We start from the raw sequence: 25,976 nt of genomic DNA, 5'->3' as shown, positions 1-25,976 counted from the left end.
CTTCCAAGCATATGCTAGGAGTTACTGGATTGAACAACTGTACAATGTAGGCTGAGGAAGACCAGCTCTTCTAGATAGGTGTATTTCAGAGACCTTTTGCATTTATTTTGCACTATGTGGCCACAGCCCTTCTCTGAGATATCTGATGGACCAGCTGGCTAGGCGCAGTTGCTCAAATGCATTCCAAAAGTGCCAAATTTAGTTAAAGCACATAGAATCATAGAATTGTTGCTGGAAAAGACCTTTAAGGTCGAGTCCAACTATTAACTGCCAAGTCTACCACTAAACAGTGCCCTTAAGTGCCACATCTGCATGTCTTTCAAATACCTCCAGGGATGGTGACTCAACCACTTCCCTGGGCAGCCTGTTCCAATGCTTGACCACTCTTTCAGTGAAGGTATTTTTCCTAATATCCATATTAAACCTCCCCTGGTTTAGAGGAGTGGTCTTAAGAGGCAATGTGAGGCCATTTCCTCTTCTCCTATTGCTTGTTACTTGGGAAAAGAGACAAACACCTGTCTACAGCTTCTTTTCAAGTAGTTGCAGAGGGCGATAGGGTTCCTCCTGAGCCTGCTTTCTTCCAGGCTAAAGACCCCCAGATCCCTCACCTGCTTTTCATAAGACTTGTACTTTAGACCCATCACCAGCTTCCATTGCCCTTCTCTGGATGCTCTGCAGCACTTCATTGTCTTTCTTGCAGTGAAAGGCCCAAAACAGAACACAGTGTTTGGGGTGTGGACTAACCATGGCTGAGTAGAGGGGGACAATGGCTTCCTTAGGCCTGCTGGCAACACTGTTTCTGATACAAGCCACGATGCTATTGGCCACCTGGGCACATGGCCAGCTCATTCTGCTGGCTGTTGACCAACAGCCCCAGGTTCTTTCCCACCAGGCAGCTTTCCAGCCACCCTTTCCCAAGCCTGTAGCATTGTGTGGGGTTGTTGTGACCCAAGTGCAGGACTCGGCACTGAGCCTTGTTGAACCCCATACAATTGACCTCAGTCCACTGATCCAGCCTGTCCGGATCCCTCTGCAGAGCCTTCAGGTTCTCAAGATCAACTCTCCTGCCCAACTTGGTGGTGACTGCAGACTTACTGAGGGTGCACTTGATCACCTCGTCCAGACCAGTGATAAACATACTGAACAGAACTGGCCCAGTACTGAGCCCTGGGGAACACCACGTGTGATTTGCTGCCACCTGGCTTTAATTCCCTTCACCACTGCTCTTCGGGCCCAGCCATCCAGGCAGTTTTTTACCCAGTGAACAGTATGCACATCCAAGCTGTGAGCAGGCAGTTTCTTCATGAGAATGCTGTGGGAAATGATGTCAAAAGTTTTCATAAAGTCTAGGAAGATAATATCCATAGCCTTTCCCTCATCCACTAAGCAGGTCACCTTGTAATATGAAGGAGATCAGGTTAGTCAAGCAGGACCTGCCTTTCATAAACCCTTGCTGACTGGTTCTGATCACCTGTTTGTCCTGTACATGCTGTGTGATGGCACTTGAATTTATCTGCTCCATAACCTGATTGAGCTCTGATGTACCTGAGTAGTAGGCATGACTTCCCTGAAGCAGGGGTTATACTGTGTGAAGATGCATGAAGCTTTTGTCTGGATAGAGGTGTGGCAGTGCTCATTACAAGGTTGGACTGCTGTGGAGCAGCCTTTTGATAGGAGTAGTTTACTTAGAAATGCTGTTATGGCTCTGCAAATACATTGTTGTAAAGGACTGAAGCATTAGAAAGGCTCATGGATAGCTTTGAGCGCACACAAGATGTTTAGGTGGTATCTCTGCATGATTTTTTTTGGCCATCGTTTGTTTGGAGACGTCCTGTGAGATGGTAGCAGCTTAGTCTGTTCCAAATGGTTTCTGGTGTGGGTTTTTTTGACTAGAACAGTGGTGGTCTACTCACCCACCATGTAATGTCAGGATGCTTCATTTACTTTATTGCATGATCCATTTCCAGCAAAAGCACTGAGCTTTTTTTTTAATTTAAAAAAAAAAAAATCTCAGGAAGGTGTTGGGAAAACTTAAAGCTACTTCTGTATGAGAGAAACCCTTCTAGGTGGTACGTCTTGTGGGTGACCTCTTGCTGAACTCTGTTATAGTTTGAGTTGTGTGTCATCCCCCTCCCGCCAAAAATCTGGCCTTGTTAAGTGGAGAGGGAATAGCTAACAGAAGACTTGGCACTTGTCTAAAGATTTTTATATCTTAACTAGAAGCTGGCATCTTGCTGATGCATGATTTTGAGCTATCATGACCTTGGGGAGGGGAGTTTGAATACTTGTTCATTAGATTTTATCTTTGAAAGAGATTTTGGGTCAGAAGACAAGCTCTGTTTTTGATATATTGCACTGGCTTTGTAGTACCCTGAACTTAAACACTTTAATAGGGTTAACGCTAAAACCAACAGAAAACAGCCAAGGAATCAAACCTCTGTGGTAACACAGAAACAGGATAAACTTCAGGGTTACCATTTCAATCTGGGAATGTTACTGAAATCCGGTAAATACAACAGAATATAGTTAGAAGGGATATTCTCCTACTCTTGGTTTTCTGTTTGGTTTTATGAGGCGATAAATCATCTGATGAGGAAGCTGTCAAGCTTCAGCCTTCTCAGGCAAGCTGACAGTGCAGCACAAGAAGGGTTACTTGTGTTGTGAAAATCTCTGCACAAGCTGAGGCAGTAGGTGTGGTCTGAAGTATTGTGGTGGTTGTATAGACTTTGAGCCCTGCCTTCCAGGGAATGGCACTGCCTTCAGAGAGGTTGATTTTTATTATTTTATTGGCATGGTAATAAAGAACAACATTAGCCTTCCAAAAATGTTACAGGGTGACACTAGTTAAGGTTGAAAACCTTGAGAGGTGTGGTTATAAAGCCTTTAGAGGTTATATTTGTTGGAAGGGAAAAATCTTTCAGTTACAACATGGCTAGTTGTAAGACAAATTACTCTGGTACCTTATAGTCCCCTCTTTACTAGGTCAAAATAAGGAACACAGACATTAGATATGTAAACACAGCATATATGTTTAGTTAACTTTAATACAGCCCTGCTGTATTTGAGAGAGCATTGTGAATTTTAGCAATAAGTTTAGTAATGGTCAGCTGAGTTACAATTTAAGCACATTGGCAATGTGTAGAAGCAATTGGAGAGAGCAGGTATATAATTAAATTTTTTTCCCCCTGCTACTGAAGATGGGCTAGGGAACTAGTTTAGTCTGAATTGGGATTGATAAGGCCTTTGAAAACATGACTGATATATGTCAGCATAATTTTGTCTCCTTTCATTTGCATTCACATCTGTCTTTTGGGAATAACTGTTTCTGTTAAGTAGTGACTAAGGTTTCCTATCTTTCAGTTTGACTATTAGACAGTGCAGAAAGACTTTCAGGAAGAATCTGGAGCAGAAGAGGGGACCCAACTTATTGTTCAAAATAATTATTAGTATTTAAAGAGTTTTCTATTATCTGTGAGATAGCATGCTTATTTAAGCACTAATGGGTAATCATACATAATGACACAGTAATGTGTGATAATCTGTTATGTAGGGATCAGAAAGGGTGTTGCCAAGTGGCTTAGATATCTTTTCGATGATGTGTCAGACCATAATCAAATGTTCTGGGATTGGGATGGTAGAGTAAGATTATAAGCAAGTTTTTAATGGCAAGTATTTAATGGTTGGGCTCAATCCTTTCCAACCTAAATGATTCTATGATTCTAAGTTTGTTACAACATGGAAGTATGTGGCATTTTTAAATGTCAGGAGTGAGAATTCAAAAACTTGGAAAGAGCATTTCTGTTCAAAGTTCATCTTCTGAATGATGCAAAAGATGAGGTAGAAAAAAATACAATAAAAGGGTATTTGCTACAAATGTATTTATTAAGGGCATGAGTGTCAGGAGAGAACTTGCCTGGTATGAAATTGATTTCAAAATGTGGGTTTTTCTGAAAGGCAAAATAAAATAGAATTGGCCACGCCTGCACGGAGTTTATGTCACTATACATATAATGTTAGCAATGAAATATAGGGAAGACAAGTGTATTTTGTTGTTGTGGTTTGTAGGGGTGTTTTGGTTTGGGGTGGGTTTGTTTGTTTGTTTTTGTGTGTTTTGTTTTGTTTGTTTTTGTGTGTGTGTTTTGTTTGTTTGTTTTTGTGATATGGATATTCCAGATGGAAAATCTTTGCAGATTTTAGTGCAGCTCTTCTTTGTGCATCCTTGGATTTCAAGCTCCTGAAGGTTTGCCTTCACACATGGTCCTGGGTGTTGCATTAGATATGATTAGGGTCTGTAAATACTGAGTGAATTCTTCAAAGGTTCACCAGAATCATACAGCAATTTAAGGCAGGCATGCTTAACTTAACAAAGAGGGTTTTAAACTTTAACTGCTTTAGTGAAGAAATATGTTCAGAGGACCAAATGGCTTTACCCAAAAATCCCAATGGGCTCAGTCTGTACTCTGACTTAAAATAGTTATTTTCCTTGCTCAGCAAGTAAACCCTCCCTTGTAAGTCTAGTGTTGTTTAGCTTAGTGTGAATTAACATTTTTTAACAACACTTTATCTTAAATTTTTAAAAGCGTAAAACTCTTAGAAAGATTATTACACTAGAATAAATTACTAGTATTTTTGTAATTCCTATACATAATTTGTATATTCGTATACAAAAATAATTTGTAATTTGTATACAAAGACCACTACTCAATGTGTGGTTTCTTCCTTGAGGATTTTAGTCTGAGCAATCAGCATACAGTAAAGCACATTTAAACATTTACAATATATTAAAAAAATTGTAAATATATTGTGTCCCTCATTCTGATGTTGTGAATTAGATATCTTGATTTATTAGGCTTTGGACTGTTTTTTACAAGAAAACATAAACCAGCACAATACACTGTAACTTTAGATGGGCTTGAGTAATTTGTGTTGCATTCTTGCTGAAATCTCTTTTGCAAGACTAAAGTGTGTCTGTCTTTCCATTGCTGTGTGGCCACGTAATCAGTGGGATCCACTGGTGAGGCAGAACTGTGTTCAGTGCTTCTGTGCCCATGTCTTTCCAGCTGGCAGTGGCTGAGCTGGGAGCATCATGCAGTTGTTGAAACCTGACCCGGAGCAGAGTGGGCACAAGTCTGGCAATGAATGTGCTGTTGGCATCTGTGCTGTGCTCACCAATTCCAGTTGCTTCACCACGTGGCTGCTAACTTAAGTTAGTTGGTCAAGGCAACAAGAACTTTACTTGGGCATTAAACACAGGCAACAAGGTATGGCTGGTTCAGTGTTTTCCTGGATTTGCCAGAAGATCAGTATGGGTCTTGGTGAGTGTGCTGACCGCTATATTTTGGTTTACTGGGTCTGAAAATGATGTAATATGAACCTAGTGTTTGGGAAAATACTTAAACATCATCAGAGTAGGAGCAAAGTGCACACTTTTTTGTTAGTTATATGGGGAATTAGAAAACCGCTTTCTGTTTAACATACAGAAAGCAGGAAGTTAGGACATTACAGAGTGGCAGCCTGCTGTTGGTAGATGACTGATACAATCATACAGTCTCTGCTTGCTTCCACCACTGCTAGAATTTACAGAAAATAGTAGGTGGTAATTTTCTACAGATGCTTCAGTGGTAAGTATTACCAGAAATAAACATAAAATGTAGATTTAAAGGCTGTGAGAAATCTCATTTCTTTAGGAAACCTTCCTTTAGGTTCTCCTCTTAACATGCCAGAACTGAATTCATCTGAGGTGCTGTTAGGGGAGCGAGACCCATGTTGAAAATTTATGTTAAGCCACCTGAGACCTTACAGAACAGTGCACACTCAGTCTTCCTTGTTGCCACCTTGTCTTGTGGTAGCACCTGTGTGATGTGCCAGAATTAGTACTTTTCTGGTAAAGTTACTGCTTATGGCCCAAGACTGGCAAAAAAACCTGCTACAGTCCAGAACTTCTCAGTTCCTCTGAATGGGAACTCCAGTAAAGAAGCTAAAACAAAGTCCACTCTCTCCTTCCCTGAACCCTCTTTACCTTGTTTGAGGTGCTACTTGTACGACATGCTGATTAAAGCAGGTTCTTGGCATACTGTTAAAAAAAAAAAGAAAAAAAAGACACATTTCTGTGCCATGATTCTGATTTCTTTCTTCTTTTGGGCTTTTAAAGCTGTCCACATTTCCATCAAAACCTGCCTTTGGGGGCAAGTGATGTAAGATCTTAAGGAAACAGAGGATCCATTTGAGCTTCTGGGACCAGATGATTCCATGTGAGCTGAAGTTGAGTTAGACACTGTGATGAATGTGAGATGATAAATTTGACATACTAGCAGGTGAATGGGCTCACGTGTGTGTTAGAATATATGATGTACTGAAACTGGGAAGAAACATAATCACTACTGAATCTGCATTTTTTGGTGAGGATTGTTGGATGTTACCTCTTACGCTTAGATATTTTGACCTCTGGAACGATCTCTCTTGATATTCAAAGTGTGTGTTGACACCAGTTGTGTGTGGTATGAGGGACTTAACTGTGGGCTTTATCAGAGTAATTTCTTTTTAAGGTGTTGTAAATGGTGATAATTATGAGCAGTAGCTAGAAACTACACTTCAGTATTTTCTTTATACTTAATATGAACTTTATCCAGTTAGGGAGGGTAGAGCAACTGATGCTCTTGTGAGAATGTTTCTTTTCTTGAAATAGAAGGGAAGGGAATGGTTGCTCAAGTGTGGGTATCTTACTTGTGCCTTTACTGCAGTGTACTTGGAACAACTTTGGCCTTGGTTATTCATGTTGGTTCTAAGATTTATTCATGGCTTTCAACATCTGTGTGCAAGTTGTAAAAACATACAGACGTGGTTTTCAGAGCATGTAATCTCAGATTCCTCATGGCAAAAATCACAGGAGTGGTAAAAGATCCTGCTCTTTCACAGGTAATAGTCTCTCCTTTCCCTATCCTTCCAGTAATCTCTTGTTCAGGAATGTCCTTAAATAGTGACTTCCAGGGCCGCTGTTCTTAGTATTACTGTAAAGCCTGTGCCTCCAATGAATCTGTCCGATCTATTTTTAAATTTGGCTTTTTGGCCTTTGCATGGTAGCTTATGTTGTATGGAAGTACTTCCTTCTGGTTTGCTTATGAACATGCTCTTAATTTTAGTGGTAAGTTGTAACTTTGTATTGGGAGTGTCACCATCTCCATATGGTTAATGGCTGTAGAATGTTCTCAGTAAAAAATAATCTGCAGTGGCTCCCATATTCTCTTTTCAAACTTACTCTGCAACAGTGATTAGTCCATGAAAAGATGAGGTATGTTATAGAACATCTGTGGTTACTTGTGTTCCTGAAAATGTGCCATTGACCTGCAGCGAGCACAGAATGTCAGACACTGGGTTTCAGTTCAGGTAGTGTCAGATCAGTAATCAATAACGTGCTAGTGAGACTGTAATAACATGAGAAATTGTGATCACTTGTGTGCAGGAAGGATAAATTCGAGCAAATGTGGAGAATGGTCTTGAGGATGCTTTCAGTATCTTGGGACAGGACTCTAGATCTGTGGTGTGACTTCTTGCCTTCAGAAATCCTGGGTATGAATGCTTTAACAGGTAAACTTTAAAAATGAAGAGAATAGTCAAGTGTAGGTTCTGCTTGTCTAGTTAACCTCGGTGTTCTACTGCCTTAGTGATTTGAAATAATTGAGATTGCCAGTTTAGTTTCAGATAGTCATGTTACTTTGGGTTTTTTTTTTAATGTGGATTGTGTGGGGGTTTTTGTTTGTTTTATTTTTGGACCGGACTTCTTATTTCCTCCTTCTTTTCCCAGCAGTATTGCTGTTCACCAGCTCCTTCATGAGACCCTTCTGAGTGGAGGGGAACTGCTGTCGTGCTGCTCCTTGTAAGCAAAATCTGTAGGTTTTTTAGCCTGGCTCAGGGGTTGCTTTTCTAAATCCTGTGGATTTCTCTCAAGTACTCCTTCACTTTGCTTACCACAGTGTTCAGCTTTGGTTGCAGTGGTCCTAGATGAGGCCTGAGAACTGAGTTGTGAAGACTTAAATCCTGGGGTTTTTTTCCTTAGGCAGTACTTTTATGTATACTGCAAGCTAGTGTAAACCAGCACCGCCACCAGAAATAGCCAGTGTAGACATCTGTGTAGTTACTCTGTGAGCTGTCCCAGAGAAGCAGATGTATAGAAAAAATACAGCTTTCTGTATGTGTTTGGTAGTAAATTGATGCCCCAGTACAACTGCACAGTGACTATCCTCCACTGTCCCACCTGCTGCAACTGCAAAGTCAACGGGAATTAACATCCCCTTTTAAACCACCAACGCATTCAGTTTACATTAATGTGTGAGGCGTGAGCTGTGGTGTTTGAGCCTTGTTGTTTATATCCTCACTATATTAACAGAGGTGGCCAGAAGGTTTATAGCCTCAACAGTTTGGATGGAAGGAGGAGTGTGGCTGGTAGCCTCTTCAAGTATGGTGGAGTCAAGAGTCTGTGGCTCTGTGTTTCTCTGCTCTGATTGCTCTGCAGTGTCTGGACAGGCTTCAAAAACCAGATGGATGTGGTGTGGGAAAATCTAGTTGTGATTTTCCATTTTATTATCAGTAGTTTATTATAAATGGTTTTTCATAGCCTTTTGACAATGCTGAAGTGCTCCGGAGGTGGGATGGTGTAGCCAGGTAGAAAGTGTGCTTGGATCTTGCAAAGTATTTCAAGCAGCTCATTTCAACCTTCATAGCCTGTGCTTAGTTTCGCTTGGCCAAATAAACTTCTGCACCCCATCGTAGGTGTCTGCCTTGGTGACAGGATAGGGACTTTTCATCATTTCCAGGAACACTGAGCTTGAATACTGTAAGCCAGTGTTTACCAGCACCGCAGCAGTGGTGCAGGGTAATCTAACTGTGTGCCCGGCCTGTGTTGGCCTAAATGGTTTTCAGGGTGGAGAAATTTGGTAAGTATTGGTTCTTACATTAATGAGAAACAAATTGGATGCTCTCAAATTGGGGAAATACATTGTCTGAAGACAATGTTTGAAACTTTCAAAGTATGATTTCAGTATTTATTCTGTAATAATTACAAGCTGGGTTGTGGAGACATGGTCTAAATCTGTCTTGCAGAGATATGCACATACCAAATAGCAGATCTTGTGAGGCATAAGATGTGTTATTTTCAGATGTTTATATCTAATGTGATTCTGCTTAACAGCTAAAGAATTGAAAAGTTACTGATTCATCACTGGTGAAGGTAGCTAACCTATAAACCAGTAACCATTGCTTTTTGTAGCCTGTGAAACAGATTTCTTTCTCTTTTTTTCCTCTTTTTTTTTTTTTACCCTAGGTGTGGGTGCTATTCATCAGTGCATTTATTTACACTATTTGCACATTTGTATATGCAAATATAAGCTCTGCCTACACTACAGAGGCAACTGCAGTGATGTTTGCATATGTAAAATAAGCTGTGCTGAACTATATGTAGTAAGACTGGTGTGGAATAGAACTACACAGCTGTACTATAATTTTGTATCAGCCATGTGATACACCTTATGGTGCTGTTCTGTATTGGCCTTCAGCTTTAGTCTTGCAGCAAAGAAACTGTTACAGAAGTTCCTTCAGTCTAAGCATTTCTACTGTGTAATGTTAGTGTAGAGGGGGGCATTGATTTCAAGTATACTTAAAATACTTGAAATTCTGTTTCATAATTTTTGTGTCTAGCTAGAGCTGTGCGGTTTAAAATGTTAAAATACTGGGAATTTAAGCTAGTAATCTTTCACAGCTTTTTCCTCCTCTTAAAAAATAAAAGGCATTTTAGAACTAAGTGTACTTCATTTTGGATGGAGTAGGGTGGGAAAGGGGTAGTAACTTCAGATTTTAAATTGGAAAATCCTTCACATTCAGAAAAGAGTAAATAAAGCCTGTGGAATAATACCCGTTTCCCAGACTTTTGGTTTTGGGGTCAATCCCTGGATTTACCTTTATTCCCCTGAGATTATTTTATTTATTTTTATTCTTCAAAGGTATGAGTTGGGAATTTGGGACAGGTAATGAAGCTGCCAGTTGAAAAATAGTTTTCTTACTGCTGTATTATAGTTAATTAAATGTTCAGATCTTATGCAAATGTTAGCAGTTACTTTTAAGTAGCTGATTTTCTGGCATGTTTGCATATCGTTTTTAACTAATAGTGCATGTGGCTGAAATCTAAAATAGTGTCTTTGCATTTCTTTTGTGTGACTTTCTTACTAACCTGACTGATGAATGAACATACACTGAAGGAATTGGTAAATTGTCCACTGCCGATGGTAAAGCCTTCGCAGATCCTGAGGTTCTCCGAAGACTGACATCCTCTGTCAGCTGTGCACTGGATGAAGCTGCTGCTGCATTGACACGGATGAGAGCAGAGAACAATCACAATGCAGGACAAGTGGACAAGTATGTATTGATCACTCCCCACCTCCAGTTTCCCAACTATATGTATTTTTAATTTCAAATTAAGTAAACTTTATAGTTAGCACTTGGTAATGTAGCTGCTCCACTACTTGCAGAAGCAAAGTTAGTGAATCTGAAGGTGTAATCTGTCCCATCAGATAGCTTCGAAGTGTAAGAGAAAAGTACAAAAAAAGTGATACTGTCTAACCTGCTGCTCTTTCTGTGTATTAAACAATTGATTTCTTTTTCAAAAATGGACTAAATTCTTAGCTGTGGAAGAGTTGGTGATAGTAAATAAAACTATATTATCTGATAACTTTTTTTTGTAACATAATTAATGAGGATGGCATTTAACTCCCATGATGACAAACTGAGGATTTATCCTGTGTCATCAAAAGCTTTCTACATTAGTAATTTGAAGGCATCTTTAGGGATCCTGAAATATTTTCTACTCTGACAAGTGATGCAAATACTTTGTAAACTGTTGGGATGGTGTGACTGCTGCATATACTGTTGAACTTCACATTTAGGATCAAAAATGGAAAGTCTTAAGTTTTCTTTAATATGGATGTCCTCTTGGAATTCAGACTGGGATTGGCAAAACAAAGTGCTTACAATAAGGGCAATAGTCTTGAGTCATTGCTGAAAATATAAATACAAATATAGTTTCATTTCCTAACTGAAGCTGAATAAATTACTTGTGGATCAAAACATGAGGAGGCAAAAATACACTGGGGAAGCATGTTTGAATGTAAAAAGGAAGTATGCAAGCGATGGAAGCAGGCCAGGTGGCCCATGGGGAGTATAGAAACAATGTCAGGCATATAGGGGCATGATTAGGAAAGCCAAAGCCCACCTGGATTTGAATCTAGCAAAGGGCGTGAAAAGAAATAAGATAGACGAGCGTGAGTATATCGGCTGCAAAAAGAAGATGAGGGAAGATGTGGGCCAGCTTTAGAATATGGCAGGGTACCTACTGATGGGGACACCGAAGGGGGTTTGCCTTGGGCTTTACTGGTGAGATTTGCTTTCAGGAATCCCAAGCCCCTGAGATGAGTGGGAAGGTTGGTATCAGATTAGGGAGCATTTAAACAGGTTGGACATAGTCTAGTGAACAAGTTCCTGGGACTTGATAGTATGTACCTGTGTGTACTGAAGGAGCTGGCTGATGTCACTGTGAGACTAGTCTCAATTTATTTGAAAGGTCGTAGGGAATGAGGGAGGTTCCTGAGGACTGGAAGAAAGCAAATGTCACCTTTGTCCTCAAGAAGGGCAAGAAAGAGGATCCAAGGGACTTGCAGGCAGGTTGTCCTCACCTCAGTCCCTGAAAAGGTGATGGAGCAAATCCACCTGGAAGCCATTTCCTAACATAATAAGTACAAAATGATGATGGGAAGTAGTCAGCATGGTTTTACAAAGGGGAGATCAAGCCTGAGCTGATAGCTATCTACAAAGAGATGGCTATGTTGGTAGATGATGGATGCTGTTTATCTTTACTTTAGCAAGTCTTTTCACACTATATCCCACAACATCCTGTGGGACAAGCTGATGAAGTACAGGCTAGTTAAGTGGACAGTGAGGTGGATTGAAAACTGAACTGCTAGTCTAGTTAACTGCTAGTTGTTAGTATCAGAAAGTCTGTCCAGGTAAAGGCAAGTTGCTAGTGGTGTACTCCAGGGGACGATATTGGGGCTAGTACTGTTTGATGTCTTCATCAGTGACTAATGTAATGGTACGGAGTGCATCCTCAGCAAGTTTGCAGATGATACAAAACTGAAAGGAGTGCTTGATGGACCAGATAGCTGTGCTGCCATGTAGATGGACCTTGACAAGCTGCAGAAAAGGAGCCAGCAGGAATCTCACGAAATGCAAGAAAGGGAAATACAAAGTCTTGTACCTGGAGAGAAGTATCTCTGCATTTGTACAGATGGGGAGAGCTGAATGGCTGGAAATCAACTTTGGAGAAAAAGGCCTGAGTTTTGTGGTGGACAAGTGGAACAGGAGCTAGCAATGCACCCTTGGAGCAAAAGTGAACAGCATTCTGTGCTTCATTTGGAAGAACATCCTCATGACATTCTTGTCAATTTACAAAATGCCTTGGATGCATCACAAACAGAACCTGAGCAGAGAGCAAACTGGGAGACCTCTCAAGGTGCCTGGTCGACTAGAATCAAGTTTGTTTTAATAACTCTTTCCCAGAGCATATTTGGTTTTGCAGCAGTTCTGTGTTATATGAGGTGGTTTACGGTCATCTGAGAATGACGGATCTGTTTCAGGATTTGTCTCCGAGGTCATGGTGTTAGGTGGCTCCCATTTGTAAAGGCTAGGCTAAGGCTATGTGTATGCAAAAGTGCATTGAATCCCCACCCTCTCCTCCCCGCTGAACACGGGGACCTGAGCTCTAAGTGCCTCATTATGTGTGAGTTGCATCAGGGCTGTTTGCTTGTGCCATGAGCACACATCTGTCCCTTATCTTCTTCCCAGGAGAAGGTGGCAGGTTTGGTAGTGTCCTGCAGCCTTTTAGTGGAATCCCATTGCTTCAGTATATGGACTTGACTATGTAGCCAAATAATAAACTTTACCAAAATATCAGTTATTTTGCTTAAAATACGTAGTGATTACAATGCAAATGTAAGTGATCAGATGCTGGATACTCTCTTCGGGTCAGGTCTCGGCTTTTATCTAGCAGCTGCTAGCACAGATTATTTCACTTTGGGGTATATGGCAACTGAGGTCCTTTTAAAACAGGGACTTAACATAGTTTAACCATTACAGTCTTTGACCAATTGAAAATTACAACTGGTCTGCTTTCCTGAGGGAACTTTGTGTGCTCAAATGGATATTTTCTTCAACATGAGTGAATTTGAGTGAACTACTATTTTTTACAGAAGAAAAGTAGAAGTTTGAGGTTTTTAATGAATCTGAGTATACTAGGTTTTTTTTAAGAGACAAGTTTCCATATCTTGCCAATAAAATACACTGACAGGAATGCATCACATACAATCCACTACTGTTTGTAACAGTGCTGCTCTTCCTTTCCCCCTCCTGCCAGGGCATTAACTGTGGCTTGGTTCCCAGTGACTGAGGGATGATGGTTCCTTGCATATATTTTCTAAATAAAATTGTCACCAGTTGGAGAAGTGTAACAGAGTTGGTACTGAGCATGACTTGCTGTTGTTTGCACTTGTGTTTAGCAGTGCTTTGACAGTTGTCTTTGCTTAAACTTTTTTTTTTTGTAACAGAAAAAGATTTAAAGGACAGGTGACTTGATTTGAAATAAGTTGAAGCTCAGCTCACAGTTTTCAAGATTTGTTTAGTGTACTTTCCTAGGTCTCAGGGGAGGTAGCTATTCTCTCTGCTTTAGAGGTTAATGATGGTTAAAGTAGTGATTATAGACTTCTGAACTTTCAGATGCCAAGCACTTGGGGTTTGTCTTGTCTTTTCCTTCTGACTCTTAGCTTGTAATTACTATGTGTAGCTTTTTTTTTTTTTTAAGGATGAGTTAGTAGTGTTCTGTGTAGAATTTGTGCTACTGCTATTTTAAAAAAGTGCAGTTCATTTGGCTTATTTCATCCATCTGAAAGCTTCTGTAATATGCTTTTAACAGTGCATGAATGGGAAAGTAGTAAACTCCTGTAAGGCTCCTCTCCTTTCTTCCTGTAAGATGTCATTAGGTAAGGATTTTTAAGAAAAAAAAACTTTGAGCTAGTGCAGAGTAGGAGATAGTCCCACTAAAGGAGAGACAATGGTTAGATATTTTTCTTGTTAAGTATTCAATATCAGTGGTCTCTGTGATACTAGTCTGTTCACTTTTTGGCTTTATCTCCACTAGAAATTTACCTTGGTACCTATAGTCAGTAGCTTGTTGTGGTCATTACCCTCTGTGTGTCTGGCATTCCACTGAAGTGTAAATAGTACCAGTGAGATGTATTCTGTATCTTGCAACCACCACAGATTACCTAGATTTGAGCACTCTTCTCTGAATCTAAGCTATATGAGAACTTATGTGAGTTAACAACTGGTAAGGACAAGAGCTAATTTAGGTATAAGCAAGGTCTATCTCACTTTCTCCTGTGGAAATAATGGGTGTGTGTATATATGTATTTTTTCTTAAAAAATCTGTAAGGTATGTTTTCTAGTAAGGCATAGTACTAATGTCATGAGTCTTCATTTAAAGACTTCCTTGCATAGGAAAGTTACACATCTACTGCAGATTTATTTTGAGCTTATTCTGTGATAACTGATTTTCCAGTCGCAGTTTGGCAGAAGCATGCTCAGATGGGGATGTAAATGCTGTCCGGAAACTGTTGGATGAAGGAAGAAGTGTAAATGAACATACTGAAGAAGGGGAGAGTCTCCTTTGCTTGGCCTGTTCAGCAGGATATTATGAATTGGCACAAGTAAGTAATACACAATCAAAACTAAACCTTTGTGAAATGCTGTCTAAAGGGTGGCTTTGATAGGTAAACATTTTAGCTATTTTGATTGTAATTTTTTTTATAATCTAAACAGATTATCGGTTAATACACTTTACATTTGTCTTTTAAATGGTAAATGCATCATATATGCCTTTAGGTTTAAGTGACTTGTCTGAGGAATGCATCTTGTTTTATGATGTATCTACTTTTCTGGCACTGTTCTAGATGCAGTCGAGTTGTTCTGCCAAGCAGATGTTGCAAGAGGGTCCAAAATAGCAGAAAACGCTACAAATGCTTACCTTCTAAAAATTCATGTCTCAGTCACTCAAGACTCTTTAAATCACATCTATATCAACAGTGCATTAATTTCTGTGAATTTTTGGCTTTTATACTTGTGTAGCTAAGGGCAGATTTTGTGCTTCTTTGAAGATGTTTAGATGACGGTTCTCAGAAGGTGGCCAGCTTCATGTTTTGATGCTAGGTGTGAGTACAGGGAAAAAACTGTTTACCTGTAAGCTTGACCCTATGTGTGCTGTGGTCATTAATGCAAGTTTACAGTTTCTCTGCTGTCATTCTTGTTAGTGAAGTACCTTGTGACTTTTGGAAAAGGCCAGTATTGCACTGTAACTTAAGGTTGACTTAAGCAGATGTGAACAAACACAGAAAAACAGGATTTCCTGAAGCAGAGCACAGTGCAGATAGTAGTTACGGACAGTCCTGGGGAGTGCCATTGTGCTTCACCATTGAGGGTATTACTGCAAGGGAATGCTGTGGCTGGCTGGGGAATCGTGCTCACAAGCCCCACTGAACTAAAAGCAAAATGTTGGTGTTACAGTTTATTCATAAAGTGATTTTTTTTTTTTTCTCTAGGTGCTACTAGCAATGCATGCAAATGTTGAAGATCGAGGGAATAAAGGAGACATAACTCCCTTAATGGCAGCTGCCAGCGGAGGCTATGTAGATATTGTTAAACTTCTCCTTGTTCATTGTGCAGATGTCAACGCACAGTCTTCAACAGGTAACTGGGAAGCAGAAACACAAAGGATTAATAAGACTGGCACATAAGATGTGCAGCTGTTCAGAATATCTGTGGTTTTGTCTAATAGTTTCATTCACAAGAGAAGGTGACAGGAATTATTAAGAATAGGCCAGATACACAGCAGATGTGTTTAGTGTCTTACCTGGCTGTTTTAAAATTTTTTTTTAATATAAACTGTGATGGAAAGCAGAGTTCCTGTGAGAACCACCATGGTGTTTAAATGATCAGAAAAATACACAGAAATTTGTTTTTTCTCATCTGTAATCCAAAATTACACAGTAAGAAGACCATGGGACACATCTGGTCAAGACCAGTTATTTCAGTCTATAGCTTTTTACCAAAGAGGAGGTGCAATTCTTTGAACCTTGAATGTTGTCTACATTGCTGATGCTTGACGACACCTTAACTAACCTTGCTGACAGTATTAACCTGCAGCTGGATTCTGTTAATATTAAGATAGAATTTAAACTTTGTTTAAATTTTTAAAAAGTGCAGTCTGAACTATGGAATGAAATGTTCTTTTTATCTTGATGATTAGCCATATTAGGCAGAACTTACCTTAAAATTGACTGTAGCTTCTAAAACATAAGCCATATGTGATTGTCTGTCACTTACAGTACCAGTTTTAAATTAAAATTTATTTTCATCTAGCCAGTAGAAGTTTTTCAAGGGATTACAGGATAAAAACCCAAACGTGACAACCCTGCACCCTCCCCACCCCCAAACTCTACAGTGAGCATGAAAATTACTCACTGATCTTTCTGTGTGTGTATTTGATCTCTCTGTATGCTGAAGTAGGAAATGTAATAATCAAAGAAAAAAAATCCTAATTTTTAATACTGGCTTAGCTTTAAAAGTGACATCATAGTTGTGATTTTGGAATTTTATACCCAGCCTGAAATTATTGACTGTGAGGTAAAAGGCTGCTGTTAGTGATGCATTTGGTTTTGTTCAGAGCTGTTAAAACTATTCCTTTCCTGTATTAGGAGTGGGTGATGGAAAGGGCTTTCGTGTAAACTACTTCTTCTCTGCAGGGAACACAGCTCTCACTTACGCTTGTGCTGGGGGCTTTGTTGACATTGTGAAGGTGCTATTGAAAGCTGGTGCTAATATAGAAGACCACAATGAGAATGGGCATACTCCTTTAATGGAAGCAGCCAGTGCAGGTCATGTTGAGGTTGCAAGAGTATTGCTGGAATATGGTGCAGGAATCAACACTCACTCCAACGAGTTCAAAGAAAGTGCACTTACACTTGCATGCTATAAAGGTATGTCTCTTGCCTTCTTTTGTATTTTTGTTTAAATTTATTTGCTAGGATTTATGTAACTAAAGCTTCTAGCCATACTCTGAATATTTTCTTAAGTGTTTTGGAATACTGGATTTTGGTTTTAAACTTGATGTCAGGAAATGCTCATCTGTGATGTAGTGGTGTTAAGCCTGTCTACTTGTGTCCAGATGTGGTGGACATGTATTAGGCATGCTGCAGATGAAAACTTGTGACTGGCTGCATCCAGACTTGTGCTTTGACAAGCTGCCGCTCTCCTCTTCCCCCAGTACTGCATTCCATATTTCATTCAGATTCCCCGTACCAACTGTGTGCAAGTTCTGAAAACCTCTCTGTTAGTTCTTAGGAAAATAGGAAGTTAGAACAAATGTTCCTGGATACCTGATGGGGTGAAAATACTAGTATTATGGATACTTTTCCTTCAGTGTAATTTTGGAGGATGTCTATGAATTGTTAATGTATTATGAACTGTTAGGGACTTTTGACTTAAATTCTTCTGTTTAGAGTTTCTATATAAAGTAACTTAGTGCGATGGTAATCCAGTGTGCTTCCAAGTCTTTGTTTCTTTAAAAAATCTCCATAAAATTTCCAACAATTGCCTTTCTCCTAAGAGAAGCTTTAAGGATGTGGATTATTGTTACGGTAATTCCAGGTTTTGCCTCTGTGGTTAGAATTGGGAGGATACATAGTATGTATAACCCATCTGAAAACTGGTTTCTGGATTTGTAATGGATTTTCTGCAGGATATAGTAGTTCGTTACATGGAAATTTCAGCATTAGTACTCTTGGATATATGTTGCAGGGGCATTCTTGATTCTTGTGACCTTCAAGTGATGTAGTGTAAGATCTCCATTGACTAGAGATTTCCTGTATTAGCTTTAGCAAGATGGTTGAGCTGCCTTGTTTTCCTAACAGTTTATGTAAAACTAAGTCTTGTCTTGGAGGAGGGTGCTCACTGAGAGAATAATGTATAAGGACAAATTCTAAAATGACAGAAGCCATAACAGAGTTGAAAACAAGTATTGGTAAAGTTCACTAGAAGCTTTTAAAAATTGTGTCAGATACCATAATATGACATAATGCGTGTATCTTAGTTCTCAAAAATATGTCTGTGAATACTGTGATAAAAGCATAAAGTTAAGTTCAGATCTACATGGTCTTATTCTAAAAGATAAATTCCCCCCCCAATTGTGTATACTGCCTTGGAACACTTAAGTAGGTCGTTATACAGTTGAATAAGGAACAAACATTGTCTTTTATAGCTCGAAGTCACAAGGAAAAGTTCCAGTTGTGTAAACTTGAATTAGAGAGGTCTGTCTTCATCTCATAGTTGGGCAGTATCTTTGGGAAAGACTTCTCTGTCTGTTCTGCATTGGTATTTTTTTAGAGTCCTTTAAAAAAAGCAGGTTTGTGAATTATAACTTGTAAAAATTATAATAGAAAACTATGAAAATTAAGTGATTTTAAGTGTGCTCTCTGCACTACTAAGTTTATGATATTAAATGCTTGCTTATTTTGATCTGTTTCATTTAAAGGCCATTTAGATATGGTTCGTTTTTTGCTTGAAGCTGGAGCTGATCAAGAGCATAAAACAGATGAGATGCACACAGCGCTAATGGAGGCCTGCATGGTAAATAGCCTTTATTTGTACCCTCCCTTTTCAATGAGAGAAGAATGAAAGAGATGGTAAATTAAAGTGAGCCTTTGTTAACAAGCTGTTTTGGGTCTGCAAGAGGATGTGTTTTAGTTTTTATGGTAAGAAAGCCTTTACTATAGCTACCACAGGTGGCCAGCTTCTCAGTCTGATTGGTCACAGGGGAAAATTACTCTGATTTTTGGGAGTGTGATGTATTGTTTTAAATGCTCCCTATGTGAAGTGTTAGGGGTAACTAATCTGTAGTGTGATAAGTAGTAGGTTGAGCCCAAGTCACTGTTTCTTTTGCAGTGGAATAGTTATTTTTCCACCTTTGTCTTTAGAGAAGGCCTCTTGGATCACCATGGTGTGAGCCTTCCAGAAGTGCACTGAGCTAGATGACTAATGCATTGCACTTGTCCTTTCACCACTGCAGGAAGTATTTTGCATGTAGAGATAGTTTGTTCTCTTCTAAGTTTCTGTAAATAGTCTGTTAGGTTTTTTCTTTTGAAATTAAGATGGTAAGTCAAAAGTAGTTTAGTTCTTAGTTCCTGGGCAACTCATAATTTCAAAGCAGCCACTGAGGTAAAACTTGCCTTTCTAAGAGCTTCATCTTAATAAAGAGTGTGCTGCTGTGTCAAAGCATGTCTGTAACCAGTTTTGTCCAGACTTTAGGTGACCTTTGATCTGTTCTTCAAGCTAGGAAACTTCTTTGAAGAAAGATAGGAAGCAAGCAAAGAGAGGAAAACTTAATTTGCTTCCAGTAGCCTGTACTCTTTAAGATAGGCTGCAATGTTCCTCCAGTCTTCTGAGAGCTGGAGGATCAAGTGTTCTTTTATTGCAGTTGTGAGGTGATGATGCAAGTGACCAAGGTCAGATTGTAGTGTCTCAAGCTGTGATGAAGTCTTCCAATAGTGGGATGGTAATGGTGTCCTTGAATAGTCTTCCCAGAGCCTAGTGAGAAGGATGTAGTTGCAGTGGGTGTATGCTGTCTCCTAAAGGAGATTGCCACATGACTACAAACTAAATGTTTTAATTGGCCCACTGTTCTGTTTAGGCTTAGTTTTAGGTGGCTGTGAAGTGTCTTGCTTGGAGAAGATAAAGTTGTGTGGGTTGCTTGCACATTTTTAGCTCTTGAATGTTTCAGACTAGTTTGCATTATAGAGTGTGTATTGACCTTTAAAAGCAACAGGGAGGAAATTGATCCTTTGAAGTCTGGGTCAAAGGATGGAATTTGTTCCTTGTTATCTTTTGGCTGCACCCTTGCAGAAGGGAACCATTCCTGCAAATTATTGTGACCTTTCCCAGTCTTGACTGTTTTCCAACTAATGAATGCTGCAGATACCAGAAGCTGAGATGTCTGGTCTCTGATCCCCAATTGTACTGTAAGTGCCTCTGAGTTTTAGTATGTTTTGGTCAAGACAGTGCCACACGTAGGATAATGCCTTTAGATCAGGTTGTGATTGGCTTTTACCCAGCTTCTCTGAGAACAACACCCTGTTTTTAATTTACAAGCTTGATTGCTGTCAATATCAGGTTGCTTACTACCTGCTTTATGGTCAACTTAAGACAAGTGTTGACAGGAGTTGCATGTTTGATAGCCCTCTTGCCCCCTTTTCTATAGCTCTGTGTTAGTTAGATTACTGGCTGACAATTCTGGCTAGGTCAGGACAGGAAACTGGTAGTTCACTTGAGGTTGCTGTTCTTAGTATCTAAGAAGTTCTTTAATTTTGGGAATTAGTGGAATTCTTAGCTTTATAACTCACCTCTAAGTATCAGTGCCCTGTCCTGGACAGCTCTGGCTTGAACCTTGGGCATAGACAGAGGTCTTCTAATGTCTTCCCCCCCCCTTTAGTATTCCCCAACTATATTTGGATTTCCTTCCAAGGATACAACATAAAAACGTCTGCTATTTGCCACTGATATTTTTATGTCTTCCTCAGGAAGAAGTATTCTTTAGTTCTCTTAGCAAAATCTGTCAGCATGCCTTGGGGCTAGTTTAAAGAATAAATCCAGCTTAACTCTCAGATCTCAGGAGAATCACAGTGTCATGACACAGGGCTCTAAATCATCAAAGCTGGCTGACAGATTACTCCCTCTGGAAGAATTCCATATTTCTTTGGGTGTCAAATGGAGTGACCATGGTGGTGCACCTAATACCCACGCACCTGCAGTATGCAAGGCAGCGAGTGGTTTTCTCTCTCCTGGTTGATACAAAGAGCATGCTTTGATTCATGTCTTTTACTTGGAGTTTTCTTTCCATCCTGAAGTTATCCTATTAATTATGTATGCTGAAGAAAGGTCTAGTATGAAGTGGCCTCTGATTAGATCCTCAGACCTTCTATGTCTCACTGAGCACTCTGCATGGCTTGAACCTCCCCCTTCATTAGGTGTGGTTTGTAATGTTACAATTTTACAAGATATCTTCTCTAAACTGTTACACAAGTTTGGGTCCCAGTTTTTTAAGTTATGCAGGATAGAGAAACCATTGAATGTTTCTTCTTTCCTAATGCCTGAAATTCTTTAAGTTTTCCCCTTTTCAGAGGTATTGTGGCTCCCTACAAACCACACCTTAGGTGAAACACGGATTTTTGGTACTTGGTCTATTGAAGCAACTTTGAGGAGTTTAGTAAAAGTTTATTGAGAAGCTGACAGCTGCGTTTACATGCTTTGGTTGGTAAGGGCTCAACCAGACTGCTCTGGCAGTCCTAATTCTTTTCCCTCTATGACAAAGATCACTTTACTCTGAGGCACTTCTCAGTATCCTTTAAGATGTATTCAAGTCTTCTCTCCTGGGAAGACTTCAGTTTCTCCTGAAACCACTTCAGTTTCTCTGCAGGTACCTTTCCCAGGATCTAGAAACTGCCAGTTGGAGCTTTTTTTTTTTTGGTCTGTAGAAGCTGTGAATCAACTACAAAGAAAAAGATCTTTTTTTCTGATGCTTGTTTTGAGGTTTAGTCACGGAATGGGTTTATTACTTAAGGTATTTGATCACTATCTCTGTTACTTTTGTGGCCCAGGTATTGTGATGGATATTTAAGAAGGTCTTACAACTCTTTCCCTACTGGCCCAAGAAAGAAAAAAAACCCAAACCAAAACCCCCAAAACCCCTCAATATCTGTCTATCTTTTTTTCCCTCATGCATTTAAACCTAATTTACATGTAGGTGGAAACCTAAATGTCAGATTAATCCAAGTATTACCGTAACTGTAGTAAATCATCATAAGTGAAAAGACCCTGTCTTTTTAGGATCATTTGCAGGCCTAGTATGATAGTGGTTGCAACTACAACAACTAATTTTCTGATTATTTTTTTTTTTCTGATTTTTGTATTCACCTTTGTTTTGTAGGATGGACATGTGGAAGTGGCACGCTTGCTTTTAGACAGTGGTGCTCAAGTGAATATGCCTGCAGATTCATTTGAGTCTCCACTCACTCTGGCTGCTTGTGGTGGACACGTGGAGTTAGCAGCCCTTCTGATTGAAAGGGGAGCTAATCTGGAGGAAGTTAATGATGAAGGTTACACTCCTCTAATGGAAGCTGCCCGGGAGGGCCATGAAGAGATGGTAGCCTTACTACTGGCACAAGGTGAGATCACTGTTGTTTCTTGAGCATTCATTGTGAAGAATGCAGTGTTGACCATTTGCCATTAAGTGTTCTGTGCAAATACCTATGATGTAGTGTGTGGCTGTCACTGCTCATTGCTGTAACTACAGAGCAAATCTAGAACACTCAGACTGTGGAGGTGATGAGCATTCATCTTCCTACCCTGTGTCTGGTCAGTTAAAGTAATAGCTATTTTGTTTCCTAGGGGCAAATATAAATGCACAGACAGAAGAAACACAGGAAACAGCTCTGACTCTGGCGTGTTGTGGAGGGTTTTCTGAAGTAGCCGACTTCCTTATTAAGGCAGGAGCTGATATAGAACTTGGTTGCTCAACACCTTTGATGGAAGCTGCTCAAGAGGGTCATCTTGAATTGGTGAAATACTTGCTGGCAGCAGGTAGGTGTGTAGTGCAAATGATCTAGCCCACAGATGATAAAGACTGTGTTCTGTGTGATTCAGAAGATAACTGGGCTTGATGGTGGCAGTGTTGGAACAAGAAACTATTCTCAGAGATCTTAGCAAGCAGAAAAAAACATGTGTTAACACCTTAGTATTCTTTGATGCTGATATAGGAAAGTGCCTCATGGAACACTGGATTCTGTTGCATATATAGTAGACATCAGCATTCATTAGGAACATTGTTTCCAGCTAACTGCATTTAGGACAGAATACTAATACAGATAATGTTTGGGGTTTTTTTTTATATATGCTACTCCTGCTTTGGCTGAGCCTGATTATCTGCAGTCAGTCTCCTAGAATAACCGGTACTTTAGGAATGGTGCCCTGGGAAATAGTGTGCAAGACAGATTCTGGAATTTGATGAATTTCTGCGGTGAATGAATTTTACTACTACATTATACAGTTTTAAAAAGTCATGCTGAGTTGGGGAGAAATGACACTTCAATGTTTATCTGTTAGTTCAAAGCTGGTAGAGACTGAAGTGTAGTAATACTGCTTAAAATAATAAAGAAAAAGAGCTGCATTTTGGAAATCTTCCTTGTTATGGGTGGTGATTTAATTCTGTGCACTTCTAAGAATAAGCATAAAATTGTCTAGATTTTTAATTCTAGAAAGTAGTACTCCCTGCTCATCAGGGGACAGTAACAACTTTGTCTCTGTGCAGTGATACAACATGTGACACCCATCACCAGCTCACTTGGAATGCTGCTTGCACTTCACTTCTGATAAAGTTAATTGAGGAGCCTTGTTTTGGCATGAGGGAGTCTAGATTCAATCTCACACCTTGAAAATAAGAAAATGGCTAATCACATTGGCTTTTTTTTTTTAACTAATGCATTACATGGCAAGAATCATGCATAGTTTTCATGTAGCTGGCATATATGAAGCTAGTCATTTCAACAAAATGGTTTTAAAGGAAATGATTTTAAAGAGCAAGGAAGAAATTAAATTTATAGAAGTGTAAGATGTAGTATTAATACTAGTTCAGTAACACACATTTTGTCTGGTTTTCCTTGGCATGTAGCTCCTTGTCAAACTGATAGCCTAGACAGCTGTCTGGATTCACTTTTATTTGTTGTAACAACTGCCGTCTTCATTGCTGTAGAGGGAACCTAGAAATAAGTGAGCATGTAGTTTTAAGTGCTTAGATTGCCAGTCATGCTTTTTCAAAGCCTTGGCTTATTCCCCTCTCTTCAATGTATTTTTACAATGAGAGTGATTTTTACCATGAGAGCAATGCCCAGGGGCCTGTGGAAGCTGTTGGTCAGTAGGATATAGCTGGTGTCACAGATAGTGCCATTTTTGTGTTTATCTGATATGAAATACTCGATAAGGAGATATCCAATAAGAAAAACCTGATGTGTTTCTAGGAGCTAATGTGCATGCCACCACAGCAACAGGAGATACAGCTTTGACCTATGCCTGTGAAAATGGACATACCGATGTTGCAGACGTATTGCTTCAAGCTGGTGCTGATTTGGTAAGAGTTCTGCTGCATATTGTGGGGAAAGTACTTTGGTTGCAAACTGTACACCAAAGCTTATATGCTTATAGATCGAGAAGACTGTTTTAGCAGTTTTGTATATGGGTGTGAAAAGTCATGACAGAAACTTTTCAAAACACCTGCGTATTCCGATTGGTCTAAAAAATAAAAATTCTTATTGGGTAATCTTCCATCCATTAAGTGAAAAGTTTTATCTACAGGTGGCGTTTGTGACAGTTTATTTTCTTCATTTTGGTATAATCCATAAGTTTAATTGTTTAGCAGGATGTATTTTTGCATTGCCTTTATTGATCAAGCTACTTTATTATTCCCAGACTCTTGTGGATTAGAGTTTACCTGCTCGACTGCTCGGAATTTAAGATGTTTTAGTATTAGGAGCTACTACTTCTCTGTTTTTGTGTTAGTTTCTGAACACTCTGAGTCTTAACTTCTTAAAACTGCAGCACAAAGCCCCCCCCCAAGTAAGCAGTGCCTTTTACATGACCAGCATATTACCTCTTTCCTTTGTTCCAGAACTCTCTTTCTTCTTGTAATTCTTGGATTTAGCATACTGCTTTCAGTGTGTTTTTTTTCTGTAATGCATTTAATCATAACTAAGTTTACATAATTGTCTTTACTTTTTTCTCATTATGTAGACAGGGACCTAAAACTGCCTCTTCATCAGCTACAGGGTTATAATGTGTGTTTGACTTAAGCAGTAAAAACAAATTGATATGTTAAGCTTTCTAAAGGAGTTCAGAAGCCTTATGTCTAATGAGGCATAAGCAGGGAAGAATGTTCTTTTGGTTGCTTTTTTGTTTTTTTTTCCTCCACTACTCTCCTTCCTTTTTTCATATTTCCTGCTTATGTTGGCTTTTTTGTTTGTGGAAGGTGTTGGAGTTGGATGTTTAGGGGTTTTTGTTCCTTTTAAGTAATAAGAATGCCAGAAAAGTTTATCATTGAACCTGATAAATTGACATCCTAATTTAATTACTTAAATTTCAGTCTTAAATGAAGTGTGGGGTATTTTTTAAGTTTATATTTACAAATATAAATAAATTAATGCTCTTAATTGTGACTTAATAATACTTCCATTTTTTTGTGTGTGAATATACTTTTTTTCATGCCTTATTAATTCTTCTGCAGTAAAATTCTGCTTCATATGTTCCTGCCAGGAGGGAAGGTCACTATAATTGGTGTGTGTGTGCGGGTTTTTTGGTACACCTGCTGTACTTGGCTCAGTTCAGTGTTAGATACGGAGTGTCAGCCACTTCAGTAAACACAGGAAATGTTTTGAGGATTTTACGGTATTTAAAAGCATTTAAGTACTTGGTTATAAAAAGGTATAATCCATGAAGTTATCTCATAGTGAGGAGCAAAGCCTGAAACAAAAATATAAATTGCTATGCATAAACTTTTAAACATGTGCAAGGGTTGCTGCTTAAATATCACTTCAAATTACTAAGAGTCATGTCATTTGTTTTTTCCCTCATCACTAAGGTGAGCAGTGCTTGTAGCCTTTAGCATCTAGTGCTGATCAGTATTGGTGAGAGAAATCTCATGCCTTTCTGAAGTTTATTTTATTGCATTTCTTTGTACTGCCAGTCAAAATTGGAGCTGTCAAGAAAAATATAATGAGGCAGACGAAAAT

At 39.3% G+C, this 25,976-nt stretch overlaps 1 protein-coding gene across 20 annotated transcripts in view; it reads left to right on the top strand.

The window, feature by feature from the left end:
• The window catches only part of ANKHD1 (ankyrin repeat and KH domain containing 1), a 117,087-nt gene that overhangs the window by 31,713 nt on the left and 59,398 nt on the right, over positions 1–25,976 (top strand). For 19 of the 20 annotated variants that reach the window (XM_055811361.1, XM_055811351.1, XM_055811353.1 and 16 more), the window contains exons 3-10: positions 10,248–10,404; positions 14,654–14,801; positions 15,690–15,837; positions 16,893–17,126; positions 18,680–18,774; positions 22,127–22,364; positions 22,588–22,779; positions 24,213–24,322. In XM_055811361.1, the coding sequence (XP_055667336.1) occupies positions 10,248–10,404; positions 14,654–14,801; positions 15,690–15,837; positions 16,893–17,126; positions 18,680–18,774; positions 22,127–22,364; positions 22,588–22,779; positions 24,213–24,322 (1,322 nt within the window). The remainder of the gene's footprint in view (positions 1–10,247; positions 10,405–14,653; positions 14,802–15,689; positions 15,838–16,892; positions 17,127–18,679; positions 18,775–22,126; positions 22,365–22,587; positions 22,780–24,212; positions 24,323–25,976) is intronic. The other variant, XM_055811365.1, reaches the window with a different exon arrangement.

This window comes from Falco peregrinus, chromosome 8, assembly GCF_023634155.1.
Source record: "Falco peregrinus isolate bFalPer1 chromosome 8, bFalPer1.pri, whole genome shotgun sequence".
Classification (NCBI taxonomy): Eukaryota; Metazoa; Chordata; class Aves; order Falconiformes; family Falconidae; genus Falco; species Falco peregrinus.
Note: the sequence above shows the minus strand (reverse complement) of the source record. Positions and strands in the feature narration are given on the sequence as shown.